Source organism: Thalassophryne amazonica, chromosome 2 (genome assembly GCF_902500255.1).
Source record: "Thalassophryne amazonica chromosome 2, fThaAma1.1, whole genome shotgun sequence".
NCBI classification, from domain to species: Eukaryota; Metazoa; Chordata; class Actinopteri; order Batrachoidiformes; family Batrachoididae; genus Thalassophryne; species Thalassophryne amazonica.
Window position 1 is genome coordinate 132,949,275 of NC_047104.1, and position 13,066 is coordinate 132,962,340.

General features: G+C 40.5%; 2 protein-coding genes across 5 annotated transcripts in view; one reads left to right on the forward strand and one right to left on the reverse strand.

Annotated features, from left to right (window-relative positions):
• Positions 1 to 2,887, reverse strand: part of LOC117530772 (EGF-like repeat and discoidin I-like domain-containing protein 3) — a 68,808-nt gene extending 65,921 nt beyond the window's left edge. Inside the window, exon 1 of the mRNA XM_034193704.1 lies at positions 2,744 to 2,887. Within this exon, the coding sequence (XP_034049595.1) occupies positions 2,744 to 2,813 (70 nt within the window). The 5' untranslated portion in view covers positions 2,814 to 2,887. The remainder of the gene's footprint in view (positions 1 to 2,743) is intronic.
• A 4,237-nt stretch (positions 2,888 to 7,124) lies between these two features.
• Positions 7,125 to 13,066, forward strand: part of LOC117530781 (monoacylglycerol lipase ABHD2-like) — a 35,667-nt gene continuing 29,725 nt past the window's right edge. Inside the window, exons 1-3 of one of the 4 annotated variants that reach the window (XM_034193727.1) lie at positions 7,126 to 7,287; positions 8,278 to 8,334; positions 10,904 to 10,991. The gene's annotated coding sequence lies outside the window, so the exon portion shown is untranslated. Of the gene's footprint in view, positions 7,288 to 8,277; positions 8,335 to 10,862; positions 10,996 to 13,066 lie in introns of those variants that run through there. The other 3 variants (XM_034193735.1, XM_034193720.1, XM_034193713.1) reach the window with 3 other exon arrangements.

The window sequence follows — 13,066 nt, forward strand, 5'->3', positions numbered from 1 at the left end:
AGACCGTTGCCCAGTTCCGGATCATCTTTTTTAAAGTCCCGCTATACGGAGTCATAATGCAACTGAATGTCCTTTAACTGTGTATTGTTGTATTGGGTATTTGGGTGTTATTTAGCTGAAAAAGTCAGGATGGTGTCACCCTTCTACTTAAAGCGTAAAGCCACATTGGGCCTCATGTATCAACGTTGCGTACGGCGATATTTGAGCGTATATGGGGTGTACGCCAAAACGGCTGCGCTACTTGGCATTTATCAATGTGGTCGTTGGCGTACGCTGCGCTGAAAATATACACCAGTTCGAGAGGTGGCGTAAATTATACACCAAAATGAACCAGCGCTGGAATCCACATAAAATGAAGATGATCAACATGATAAACAGCGCCATTATACAAATCAATGCATATGTTACATAAATAACACTTTCCTGATTATACTACATAATAATCAATACAAATCCTGCCTTTGTGGGATTGTTATGGAGCACGATCTGTGGCCACAGCGTTACTGCAAAGAAAGCGCTGCTCGCTTTTTTCTCCAGACTTCGAGCCTGGAGCCAGAGCAGCGCTGAGCTTAACTTCATGTGGTGTGATCGCTTTAGACTATGAAATTGCTAATAACAACTGTAGTTTCGTCATTCCCTTAATTCGCCCGTGCTGCAACCAGGTTTTGTCGTCTCCATTTGGTTGTCACAATAAAATAAATACAGAAATACATTTAAAAAAATAAAGAAATCTGACAGATTAGGCGTGTCTTATTAATTGAGCGAGCAAATATCCACATGTCAAGAATTATTGACATGTGAAAAGAGAATACAGTGGTCCCTCGCTCTCGCGGAGTATTTAGTCCAATTTTGCATGCCTTTTTTTTTACAGTGTTCTGTGTTCTGCGTATCTGTTTATAAGAATCTTGTTGCCCAGAAGAGAAAAGAGCGCCAACAACTACTCATAACTGTGTTTGTCACACGGAACTAGACACCTGCAGCCAGGTGTGAGTGGGAAAAGGCGCAGCGCCAGGACGCAGAGGCCCGATCTGTGAAATACTGGTCAGTCACTATTAATAATTTCTTATGTGTCCGACCTTGTTCGTTGATCGTTAAAATTAATTCGTTAGTTCTAAATGCCATCATAATTATTTATAGGAAAACGTTCTATTTTTATTTCTCAAACAAATGTTTGGGCCTGAAAACAGTTTGGTATTATTTTCCTACTAAGGTTTGAAGTTTGAGAGTGTTTACACACGAGAGAAAAGTGAGAAAATGTTCATGCCTGATTGAGAAAGTGTATAAACTGTGTAGTGAGGGGTTTTACAGCTTTGAAACGTCTATAATAATTGTAAAAAATAACGCTGACTACGTCGCGGTTTCGAGTATTACAGGCTATTTTTTACAACGTAACTCCAGCGATTAATGAGGGACCACTGTAACACTTTATTGATTATATACTACAAAACAATTGATACGACAGCCGCTTTTGACGCTCTATTGGCACGCGTCGTGATTGGTGAAGTTCTTTTTCATTGCCGTCTCCCGGCTTCCATGTCGTAAAATGAGGGTGTGTCTGAAGCGGAGTCTGAATATTTATGGGCATGTTTATTATAATTACGATCGTTTCCACCCGCCGCATTTATCAAGATCACGTCAGGCGTACGCCAGAAATGGGTAGGTGCGCACTGCTTGATACATGTCACGGCGACTTTGGTGTATTTCAAGTTTACGCCGTAAATTTACGCCACAAGTGCGCAACATTGATACACGAGGCCCATTGTGTGTGGTGCAAATACTTGCCGGAAATGGATCACTTTTGCCCGGTTCTGGATCACGACACTCTGTGTCACTTTGGGGTCATTCCTGGTATCTGGCTGGAGCCCTTCTAATGTAGAATGATACACACTGTGCCCAAGAATGTGTTTTGGACACAAAATGATATAAATTATACTTATTAAATGAGAATTTACTTCATTTCGAAAGGCGCCGTTACACGTTTTACGAGCAAAAATGAAGTGTGGAGGTGAGATTTCTCCAGAATTAAAAAGTAAAAGCCCCCATATTCATGGCCATTCGTGATGTTGAGATGACCCCCAAAGTCCACATGGCTCACAACTACAGACACGAGGCTGCTGGTTCAGTGATCCGCATCCGGCACATTTTTGCGTCGGAGATAAATGCGTGCAGCAATTAAACAGCAAGACATAACACACTGACATTTTCTACCGACATGTCTCCGTGCCGGTGTGTCAGGTCAGTGTTTGCCTGGCTACCAACTTGGACGCCTGCTTTTAAGACACTTTGTGACCTACATCAGTTTCACTGAAGTGGTGCATAATGACCCCTTTAAAGGGTGAAGCCCTGATACACAGAAAAGTACAAAGCAGTGATTTGGATCCTGTGTGAAAGAACTGTTGAGACATAAACTGACATAATTATTGAAGACAAACATTAAAATCAACTTGGTAATATTTGTAGAAATTGCTGCTTATTTACGTCACTAAAGCTTGGAAACAAAGATGTAACACAAAGTTAATTTTTGTCATTACTGAGGCAATTTCAGTTGTATTATTTATGCTCATACTGCTTTTATAATAATAAAAAGATGAGAATCCATGTAGCTACAATGTTCCCATCAGGTGTAATTAAAAAAACTCAACAATACTAGTTAATATGTGTCAGAAGAATGACAAAATGACCTGATACAAGAACAGTGAAGCCTACGAAATGAAGTATCCTGAGTTTGAAGATATGAACTTACCTCTGACACAGCACAGGAAGAGCACAAAGCCTGTTAAAGACGCTGTTAGGACTTTTCCTGGACGTTTCATGTTTGTTATTCGGTCTGTCTGTCCAGAAAGACCACAGACTACATCAAAGACGCGCCGCTAAACCTCCGAGTCTCTAATGCTGCATTCGCGTGCTGCGGGAAATGTCATACTCGTGACGTTTTCCATGAGGGCGGAGCTCCCTGAGGTGCCCAAAACGACATGACTGCAGATATCTCTGTTGTTTTCTGTCTACAGCCAGACCACTGATCTGAATTTATCTGAGTTAATTCGGATCAGTGAGTCAGACTTTCTTCGGTCTGTTGTTATAAAGTCTGTATCACTCATTGCCCAAAGAAAGTGAAGGTACTGCCCGCCATGTTGCCACTCCCTTCATACCAGCTGAGCAAAGATTTAGAACTTCACTCACACATGAATTATGGTATCAATGATAAATTTATTTTATGTCTTATGTTAATTGTGATCCAACAATTAATACAAAAGTCAAAGCACTGTGACAGAATTTTCAGTGACATCTAGGAGTAAGAGTACTGTAATGTTCAAGAAAAGAATGTGGGTCTTCAGGCGGAAAACAAGCCGTGTTTATATTAGTGGTGCCATACTGCAACAATTTGTATTGATCTGATACCAAGTAATACAGGGCTTATACAGCCCAGAAATACAGGGCTTCTGATAAACCAGTTTCACTTTCACTTTTCGCTGCTGGGTAAATTCAAGGATCACAAACACCCCAAACACTGTCATCATATTTCAAAAGCAGTAAAACACAGTATAAGAAGTCATCTCGGTATTAAATACACCGCCATTTGCATGCTGAAAAGCTTCTGTTTTTTTCACACGCTTTGAACCCTGCAGCTTAAACTACCGAAATACGTCCATTAATGTATTGATTGGCAGAGTAAAAGACACATAGTAAATAGAAATTCTTACCTGTTAGTTTCAGTGGGATTCATCGGAATAAATAATCCACATAAAGCGTCCTTTTTTAAAATCCAAACCAGTGTGTAAACAGTGAAGAAAAGTCTGTGAGAGCTCCTCTCCCCCACCGAATCTTGGCAATTAAATTATACCATGAGCCACAAAAAATTAAAGAAAATAATGTTAAAATTAGTCTGTTTTGTTTTTGTGTCAAGCCGATGATAACACTCACTGTAATGTCCAAAGCAAACCTGAACTACACTACCTACAATGCTCCCTGCATCGACCAACCAATCACGTTTTGCGCTTAATGATGACATCATCAGTAAGCGACAGGTAGCTAGTCTGCCAAAAACACACAACAGATGGACTAAAATGTTTGATTTTAGGATTTACAGACATTTTTGACTGTTAAACTTTGCTCACTTTCCCAGCAAAAAAAAAAAAAAGTTATCAGAAGATAATTTGTCCAATGATGGTTTTAAATCTTACCTGAAAAGCTAATCTGCTAGCAAAAATATTAGCTTTGCTAATTATCTGTTATCGGATTAGGTGAACTGTGCCCACCACCACTGTGTAAAAGCTATCAAGAATAACGATATTGACCAACGTAATGCTGTGTAAACCCTGATCTTCAGTGGTGCAGTCATGAATAACAAAAACTAACTCTGTTAGTACAAAGCATACAATTTAATTTAAATCTCACGTGAAGTTAGGCAGATATGGGTTCTTAAAGAACAGAGCTCACACAGGAACTGGTTCAGAAAGAGCCCCAAACACAGAATACAGTAATGTTTTGTAGAAAGTCAGAGACTTCTCTCATTATAATGGGTGAACCTGCTGTCACAACCGATTTCTAATGGCTAGCAGTGACAGAGGGGCGTCCCTCCCAGGTCACGTGCTCAGCTCATGATTGTATAATGGTGTTTTGAGTTTGGCCATGTCACCAACTGGTTCAAATTGGGCCATGTGAGAGCGCTGTGAACCACTCCAGCCTTGCAGGTAATTGTAAGAAGATGACTATGCAGACATGCTGGCAATTATTAGAAGACAAATGTAGATAAAGGTAGTGGTTGAGACCTCAGCAGGAACGCAATGTTCCTTCACACGCGGATAAGAGATTTCAGCAAGAATGCAGTGACCCACTGCAAACCCACTGGCAATCATAAGAAGACAACCACAACAACTGGTATACCAAAATGTTTCATTTAAACATCCAAATGGAGGGGAAAAAATGCCCTCTTCTCAGTTATTAAGAGACCTCATGCACAATCATCTTAGTGCCGATTTTTTCCTCAGATTTTATGAAGAACTGAATATATTTGGCCATCCCTGAAACAATTGCGTACATTTACCTTACTCTTGTGATGTGCCTCGGGGTGACTCATATGGTGATTTGGCACCGTACAATTAAACTGAGTGGAATTAGTATTGTTATTATTCATTCATTTATTGTCTATATATCCACTTACTCCAATCAAGGGTCATGAGGAGGGGGGAGCTGGAGCCTGTGCCAGCAGTCATAGGGTGAGAAGCGGGGTACACCCTGGACAGAACACAGCCTATCACAGGGCCACATATAGACAGATAAAAACATTCACATCTACAGCCTATTTTAGAGACACCAATTCACCTAACCTGCATGTCTTTGGAAGGAAGACAAAGCCAGAGCACCCGGAGAGGCCCTTCTTGATGTGAGGCAGCCATGCTAACCACTAAGACACCGTGCTACCAATTATTATTATCATCATCATCCTGTTTCTGTAGACTAGAATACGAGAGCCTATAGCCTCGTAGAGCCTATATTGTCATCGTACATACATACAACTACATTTGTCCTCTGCGTTTAACCCAACCTAATTACAGTTAAGACACAATCCAACCACTAGGAGCAGTGGGCAGCCACAGTCCATCTGGACCATCTCCAAATGTACTGACTCTGCCTTGGTCAGGAGCAGACCCCAAATAAGCATGTTTTTGATTGTGGGAGGAGATTTGATTGTGGGAAGAACATGCAAATTCCACAAAGAGCGGGAAGCGATCCCACGACCTTCATATTGTGAGGCACCAGTGCTAACCACTAAGTCACCATGCCGCCAATCATCATCATCATTATCATTATCATCATCATCATCATTATTCTGTTTCTGTAGTTCTATGTTTTTGCTCTTACATCCATTATTTGCTCATTTAATTGTATTTAATATTTTAAATATTGTGCCTTGATTGCTTAATGGTGTTCACTGAAAAACTGTACCTCATTGTAGATCTGAAATTTTTTATAAAAAATATTCTTCTGTTAATATGTTTTACTGCAGTTGGCATCCAGCTTAATGCTGCCACCTTCTGCTCTGGAGTGGGAATCACACAGTAAATTTTCAATTTAGTTATTTTAACAATTTATTGAGAGGACACAGGCACTTCAGACACCATTCAGGTTTACTTTGAGGGCAGAGTCCTTCTGGTCCGCCCTTGATGCGCCTCTGACTTCAGTGAACATCTACTGATGTGCTCAAACTAACACAGCATTCAAATGATGCAACTCATTTCTTGCAGAAAATTGCAAGAAAGTGTGCGCTCTTGTCTAAATCTGATAAAAGTTCTTACTTTCATTGATATATTACCTTCTTTCATGATGTATAAAAAATATTTGAAGCTTATTATTTTTGGAAATTCTATTTTCAAATTTGGACTTTTACAAATTAATACAAATCACAAATAAAAAGAAACAATATGGGTGCTTTAGATTTTTGCACAGTGAAGTATGTTATGATTAATTTAGATCATTTTGAGACTTGTTTTCCCTTTTAAGATTGTTTTTTTATTTGCTTATTTTAACCATAACTGGCAATATTAAAGTTTTATGAATGGAATTTTGTAAATTACAACTCAAAAGGCTGCATTTTATAGACACCACCTGTATATATTTTCTTAAAGGTATTTATAAATAGGCAACAAATATAACATCTTTCTGTAACTTATCTTTCTGTAACTTATAACACAATACCAAGTGCATGAAATTAATGAAATTCAAACATGCCAAACATTTTTTTAACCTAACCTCACTAATGATTGAGTTTTAATATATTTTAATGTTTTTGTTGATGTTTTTTTTATACCTATTCAGTTATCTATGTGTAACTGTTGCTGTTTTCTTAATACAAGTGTTATAATGGCCTTCCAGTTTATAAATGTTTCCTACAAATAAGGGAAAAAAATCTGTAATGGAAGAAATGCTAAATGGCTAACATTCTTCTTTGATGCATGAGTATATCTAATTATATGCTCTAAAATAAACACGTTGTCGTAAAGCATTGAAAAAAAAAAAAAAAAAAAAGGCGTGGAAACTAGACTGTAATGACGTCATAGCCTGAAAACCAATGAGAAAACGGCTATGCATATTTGCGCTTCATCTAGGAAGTAGGTGTGGACGAGCTGCGCTGATTTTGGTGTAGGCGTTAGCTTGAAGTCTGATTAAATATCCCGCACATCAGACAGCAATGTTTCAGAAAAACACGAGATACAAATGAAATATCACGCGCTTAAAATCACACCGAGACGGTTTCAAGTGGAAAGGAGCGGACAGCGACATTTTAAGGTAAGTAACGGTGCGTGCGACTCGATAAACGCCCCATAACGGGTCTTCATGTAATTTTTTTTTTGGGGGGGTGGGGGGGCTAGAAAACAGTTCATTTATTTATTTTTCCTGTGAGATAAACGTATGTGAACTAGAAGCTATTTTTTTTATTTTATTTATTTTGTATTATTATTATTTTTTGTCTCCAGTGAGATGAACGTTTCCGTCAATGTTGTTGCCTTTTAAACCTGAATTCTGCTTAATAATGTGACCGTGTGTGTACCGTGAGGGGGTTTGTGTCCTCGGTAGGTTTGTGACCGGACATCGGGTCACAGGCAGTCGTGTCCGTACCGTTTCCGGCGTGCACGCGGGGTCCTTGTGTCCGGATCGTTGTTTACCTGCGTGTGTCAGAACTGATCCGCTGTGATCGATAGATTTATTTTCCTTGTCATTTATCATGTAGCATTCATCACGTACAACCCAAAGTTGCTGTTTATCATTTCAATAAAGTGTCCTCAAGAGTTAAAAAGTGGTAATATTAATGATGATGATGATAATGGCAAATGGACTGCATTTATATCACGCTTTTTTAATCTATATCAGAAGCTCAAATCGCTTTACAATGATGCCTCGCATTCACCCATTCACACTCACGCACTGCTGTCAGGGTGCTGCCATGCCAGGCACTCATTACACCCCCCCTAGGGGGGGGCAACTTGAGGGTTGAGGACCTTGCTCAGGGGTCCATAGTGATTGTCCGGCCAGACTGGGGTTGGAGCTGAGGATCCTCTGGCCTGAAGCCCACTGCTTAACCACACTAGACCATCACCTCTCCACACAAACATCACATCATAATAATAAAAAGACGAGAATCCATGTGAAATGAAAACTGGAGTGATAAATACCGTCTAGCATTTATCAGTAATAATACCCAGATGACGTTTATTGTTTACAGCAAGTAATTTTATTACTTCCGATTGATTCTGGACTCTTGACTTTTCATGTGTCCAGCGCACCATGCCTTCACCATCCTCGGAAACAGATGTTAATGCCACTCAACAAGTGCAGGTATTGTACACTACAAACAGAAAATATTAGGCTGTTGATATTGTTATGGTAACCGTAACTATGTTTTGGTAGGTTATTATTACAGCGGTGACATGACATCCTAACTCACCCTAATCTTAACCTTAATAGCTCAGATAACCCAAATCTTACAGAGACACATGAACCCAAAGAACAATTGAAACAAGAAATGTTGGTTGATATGAAGGGAGTTAAAAACAAGAGGTCTCAGTTGAAGAATCGAACCTGTGTTTACACATGACAGGTGAGGATACTTACCATGATGCTAATGAGGAGATAGCAACACACACTGAGCCTATCCCAGCAGTCATAGGGCGTGAGACAGGGTACACCCTGGACAGGATGCCAGTCTGTCGCAGGGCCACATATAGACTGACAAACGCATTCTCACACACACATACACACCTACAGTCAATTTAGAGTGTCCAGTTCACCTAAACTGCATGCGTGGAAGCCGGAGTACCTGGAGGGAACCCACGCAAACACGTGAAGAACTTGTAAACTCCACATAGAAAGGCCATAGGTGGGAAGCAATCCCATGACCTTGTTGCTGTGAGGCAACAGTGCTAACCACTAAGCCACCATGCTGCAGCAAATGGATATGTACAAAACAAAAACATAAATGCAGCAGATTAATTTTTGCTCCCACTTTTCTTGAGCTGAGGGGAAAAATGTGCAACATCTGTGCACGCAAAAGGTAAATTTTTCTGTTTGTGTTGGAGAGCACTTTCTTTGCCACAGTAATCTATCCACCTGGCTAGTGTGGCATATTCATAAGAAGATTAATATTGCACAGATGTGCCTTGGCCTGGTCACAGCAAAAGGCCACTACAAAATATGAGTTGATCTTGGAAAAAAAATGTCTTTTTAGGTGGATGTGGTGATCCTGGGCAAGTATAGTTACATGTCGTCGCAGTTGTGAGACCAGTTGGATGTATTGTCTACTTCGCTGAAATGACATTGGAGGTGTCTTATGACCATGAAATGCACATTCACTTCACAGGCAGCAGCTCTGGCAGACATTCCTGCAGTCAGTGTGGCCAATTCCCCACTCCCTCAGAACGTGTGACATCTGTGGCATTGTGTTGTGCAATAAAACCACACATTTAACAGTACAGTGGTCTTTTATTGTCCAAGGTACACATCTGTGCAGTGTTCATATTGTTTAATCAGTATCTTGATATTTCACACCTGGCAGCTGGGTGGGCAGCGGTGACGAACACAGATTTTAACAAATTTTTGACAATCATTTGATAGCAGTAAGCCTTTTGTGTGCGTAGAAGAAGTCTTAGAGCTTGAACTTGAACGGATGCTGCTGAAAAGCTCAATACATCTGTATTTCATTTTGCTGTCGTTCTTGATGTTTTTATAATTTGCTTAGTTTCTGTAATGTTAGCGTTTAATTTGATTTCGTTCGACCAGCTGAATGTTTTCATACAGTGCAGCAGAAGCCGGTTTGTGAGCGCTGCTGCTGCTGCCGCTGCCCCTGTGTTCACATACCGTCGGAAATTACAGGGGATTTTGGGCTCAGGCACCTTATATAGGCCAGAATTAATATTTTGTGTGGATACAATGAATTATTTGACCAAAAATAAAATGAAAACCACACGCGCCTGCTACAAGCAACTACTGAATTTGAATCAACAAAAAAAGTTGTGTAATTTCCGATGGTACTTGAATGCAGCGTCGGCAGCAGCCTTCGCCTCCTGCGTGCGCTTATTATTTTTATTAAATAGAACAATATGAGTGTAGGAATGACAATCCAGCCCTTCTGTACATGTGGTAACAGGTAGATGATCCAGATGATTATATAAGAGCTGTTCTGGAAAGCAGAATTCACATTGTGGATCATCTGCAGGTGGTAGAAATAACCGCGCATGGGGAGTCAATGCGCGGCATGTGAGGAGATGATCCATCTTTTGTTTCGGACGAGGAACCAGAGCAGGTGGATCCACCGACGTGCGCACTGATCTCCACAATGGGTTGGATCACGCGTTTCTGTTTGCAGTTTCTCCAGGACTCGGGTATTATGAGCTCCGCCCCAGCACCGAGTCATGGAACCCAGAGATGCAGACACACACTGTTCCAGCAGTGGCTCCAGGCGCATTTTATTTAAAGCGTGGAGATCAGCATTAGCTTCGGTTTCGTTTTGTTCCTCTTTTGTTACTTTTGCGCTCTTGATTCGCAGGCTATTCGGTGATAAAGCTCATTCATGGACCTTTTCTCAACGATTTGTGACTTTTTTACTTTTTCCCTTTGTTCAGGAATTGTAGTATGCCGTGTGACCTGGCTATTAGTTCATTGCCTGAAAAATTAGAATGAAAACAAATGTTGCCTTTATGTTTTTGTTGAGTATAGTATACTGCACTTAATCTTGAACTTTGCTACCTCTAGGGAATGGTAGCATCCCTGAACCTTTCTCAGTCTGTGTATAACAAATAGACGATGTGGCTGCTGAAATTGTTTAAACTGATCAGTAGTTCAAAGGTGTGTATTTTAGATGGTTGGTTTTACTTTATTTTTTAATGAATCAATACATTTTTTTCTTCAGGTTTGACTGAATCACTGTACCCTTCACCTCTCCATATTTCCAGACTTTTGGGGGAAGCATTTCTTCCAGGCTAACTTGAGCATACAGTGTAAGTTCCATATTGTTTCAGCTTTGCATTTTAATTCTTGGATGAAGCCACGTTTGATGGGTATTAAATGGAACAAACAGTTAGATACGCGATTGTTATTGGGACCTTGGAGGGCTGTTTCATCATAACAATAACTTACAAACCCTGATCATGGCTTCCCTTTTTAATGTTTTCCCTTTCAGTAATGTTTACATTTTGTCTTTGTTCTGTAAATTCACACTTCAGATGACTGTGTTAAATTGTGAAAATGTATGTGAGGTGTTCTCTAAATGCATCACTGTATCACCAGTGCATTGTATTAGAAGTGATTCATTCAGTCGAGAGTCACGTTATCTGCATTGTGTAATGTTGCATTTAAAGTCTTCACTGAACTTTGGACCTCTGTTGATTTCATATTTGCACTGTGATGTGTGTGAGAGAATAATAAACTACTGAATGTATTCTGTATCTGTTACAACTGTCTTGGTGCAGAATTTTGGGCATCAAAACACTCAGGGTACTCAGACATCAACAAACTTCTTATCTGTGCAATAGACCTTCTTGTCGTTACTCTTTATTAAAAGGTATGAAAACTGTCTGGTTAATATTTAGTTTGAATGCAGTTTAACCGTCTTTACCATGTATTTTCCAAATGAGTAGTGTTTTGTCAGGAAGGGCATCTGGCATAAAAAAATTGCAGTTCAGAAATCAAATTTCCATACCGGATCATTTGAGGCCTGGAATGGATAGATATGGCATCAAGGAGAACAATGTGGAAGTGCAGATAATAGTAGATTTTGCAAAAAGGAGGTAAATGGCTGTTGTGAATACCTACTTCGAGAAAAAGGAGGATCACAGGGTGACATATTAGAGTGGAGGATGGTGCACAGGTGGACTACATTCTTTGTAGGAGATGCAAACTAAAAGAAATTGGAGACTGTAAGATGGTGGCAGGAGAGAGTGTAGCTGGATAGCATCGGATGGTTCTATGTCAGATGACTTTAAAGGTGAAGAAGAGAGAGAGTGAGAGCTCAACAAAGGCTCAGATGTGGAAGCTGAAGGAGGAAGACTGTTGTGTGAATTTCAGGGATGCAGTGAGACTGGCACTGGATGGAGGTGAAGCGATTTTTGGAAAATTGAACAGGACTGCAGATGTGGTGAGGGAGACAGCTAGGAAGGTACCAAGTGTGACATTTGGACAGTGGAAGGAAGATGAGGACACTTGGTCGTGGAATAAAAATGTTTAGGGCCCCTTCACACATAACACGAAAGACGCAGAAACTGGAAGAAAATCTGCGAAGCACACATGAAATGGGGAACCTCGAAACATTCCACCTGCTGTTGTGAGGAATGTACTGTCCCACAGGCATGCACAATACACCGGCGACGATTTCATGCAAACACAGTCACATGTCACTCTCTGTTTCTGTGTTATGTGATAATTTTTTTAATTATTTTTTATGTAATTGGGTATGTTGTTAGTGTAGTACTTATTAATATACCTGTCCTGGGTGTGGGCTCTGTTTTTTTAATGTGACACATCGTGTGCACTGAGCCATCATTTGCAGCTGTCAGTGAGTCTCTGGCTGGTGATCAGCTGGGAGGCAGCTCGCTGTGCTATGTGCGCTCAGATGTGGCTGGCCAGTCCCCATCTGTACATACATGTCAGCAGTTCATGCAAATGCACACCCACCCCCACTCCCCCCCGGCACGCCACATGTGTTGCAGATGGGGGGGGGGGGGGGGGGCGTGTGAAACACGCATGCCTAGGGATGGGTATTGATAAGATTTTATTGATATCGATGCCATTATTGATTCCGCTTATCGATCCGATTCCTTATCGATACCTCTCGTGAATTTTCTGTGTACTAAAAGTAGGCATTACAGGTTTTCTATGTCGACAACATTTTAAATTGGTCACTGGATCCTTGATCTCTGGACATAAATAAAAATAAACAAACTCTGTAGTTTTTGTTAAAAGCATTTCCTTTCAGACATTTTGGCATGAATGTCTCTCCATACCTCTGAGCTGAGCTCAGCCGGCTGCTCCACGTCAGCGTAGGACGTCTCATTTTGGGAGGAAAAAAACGTTTTGA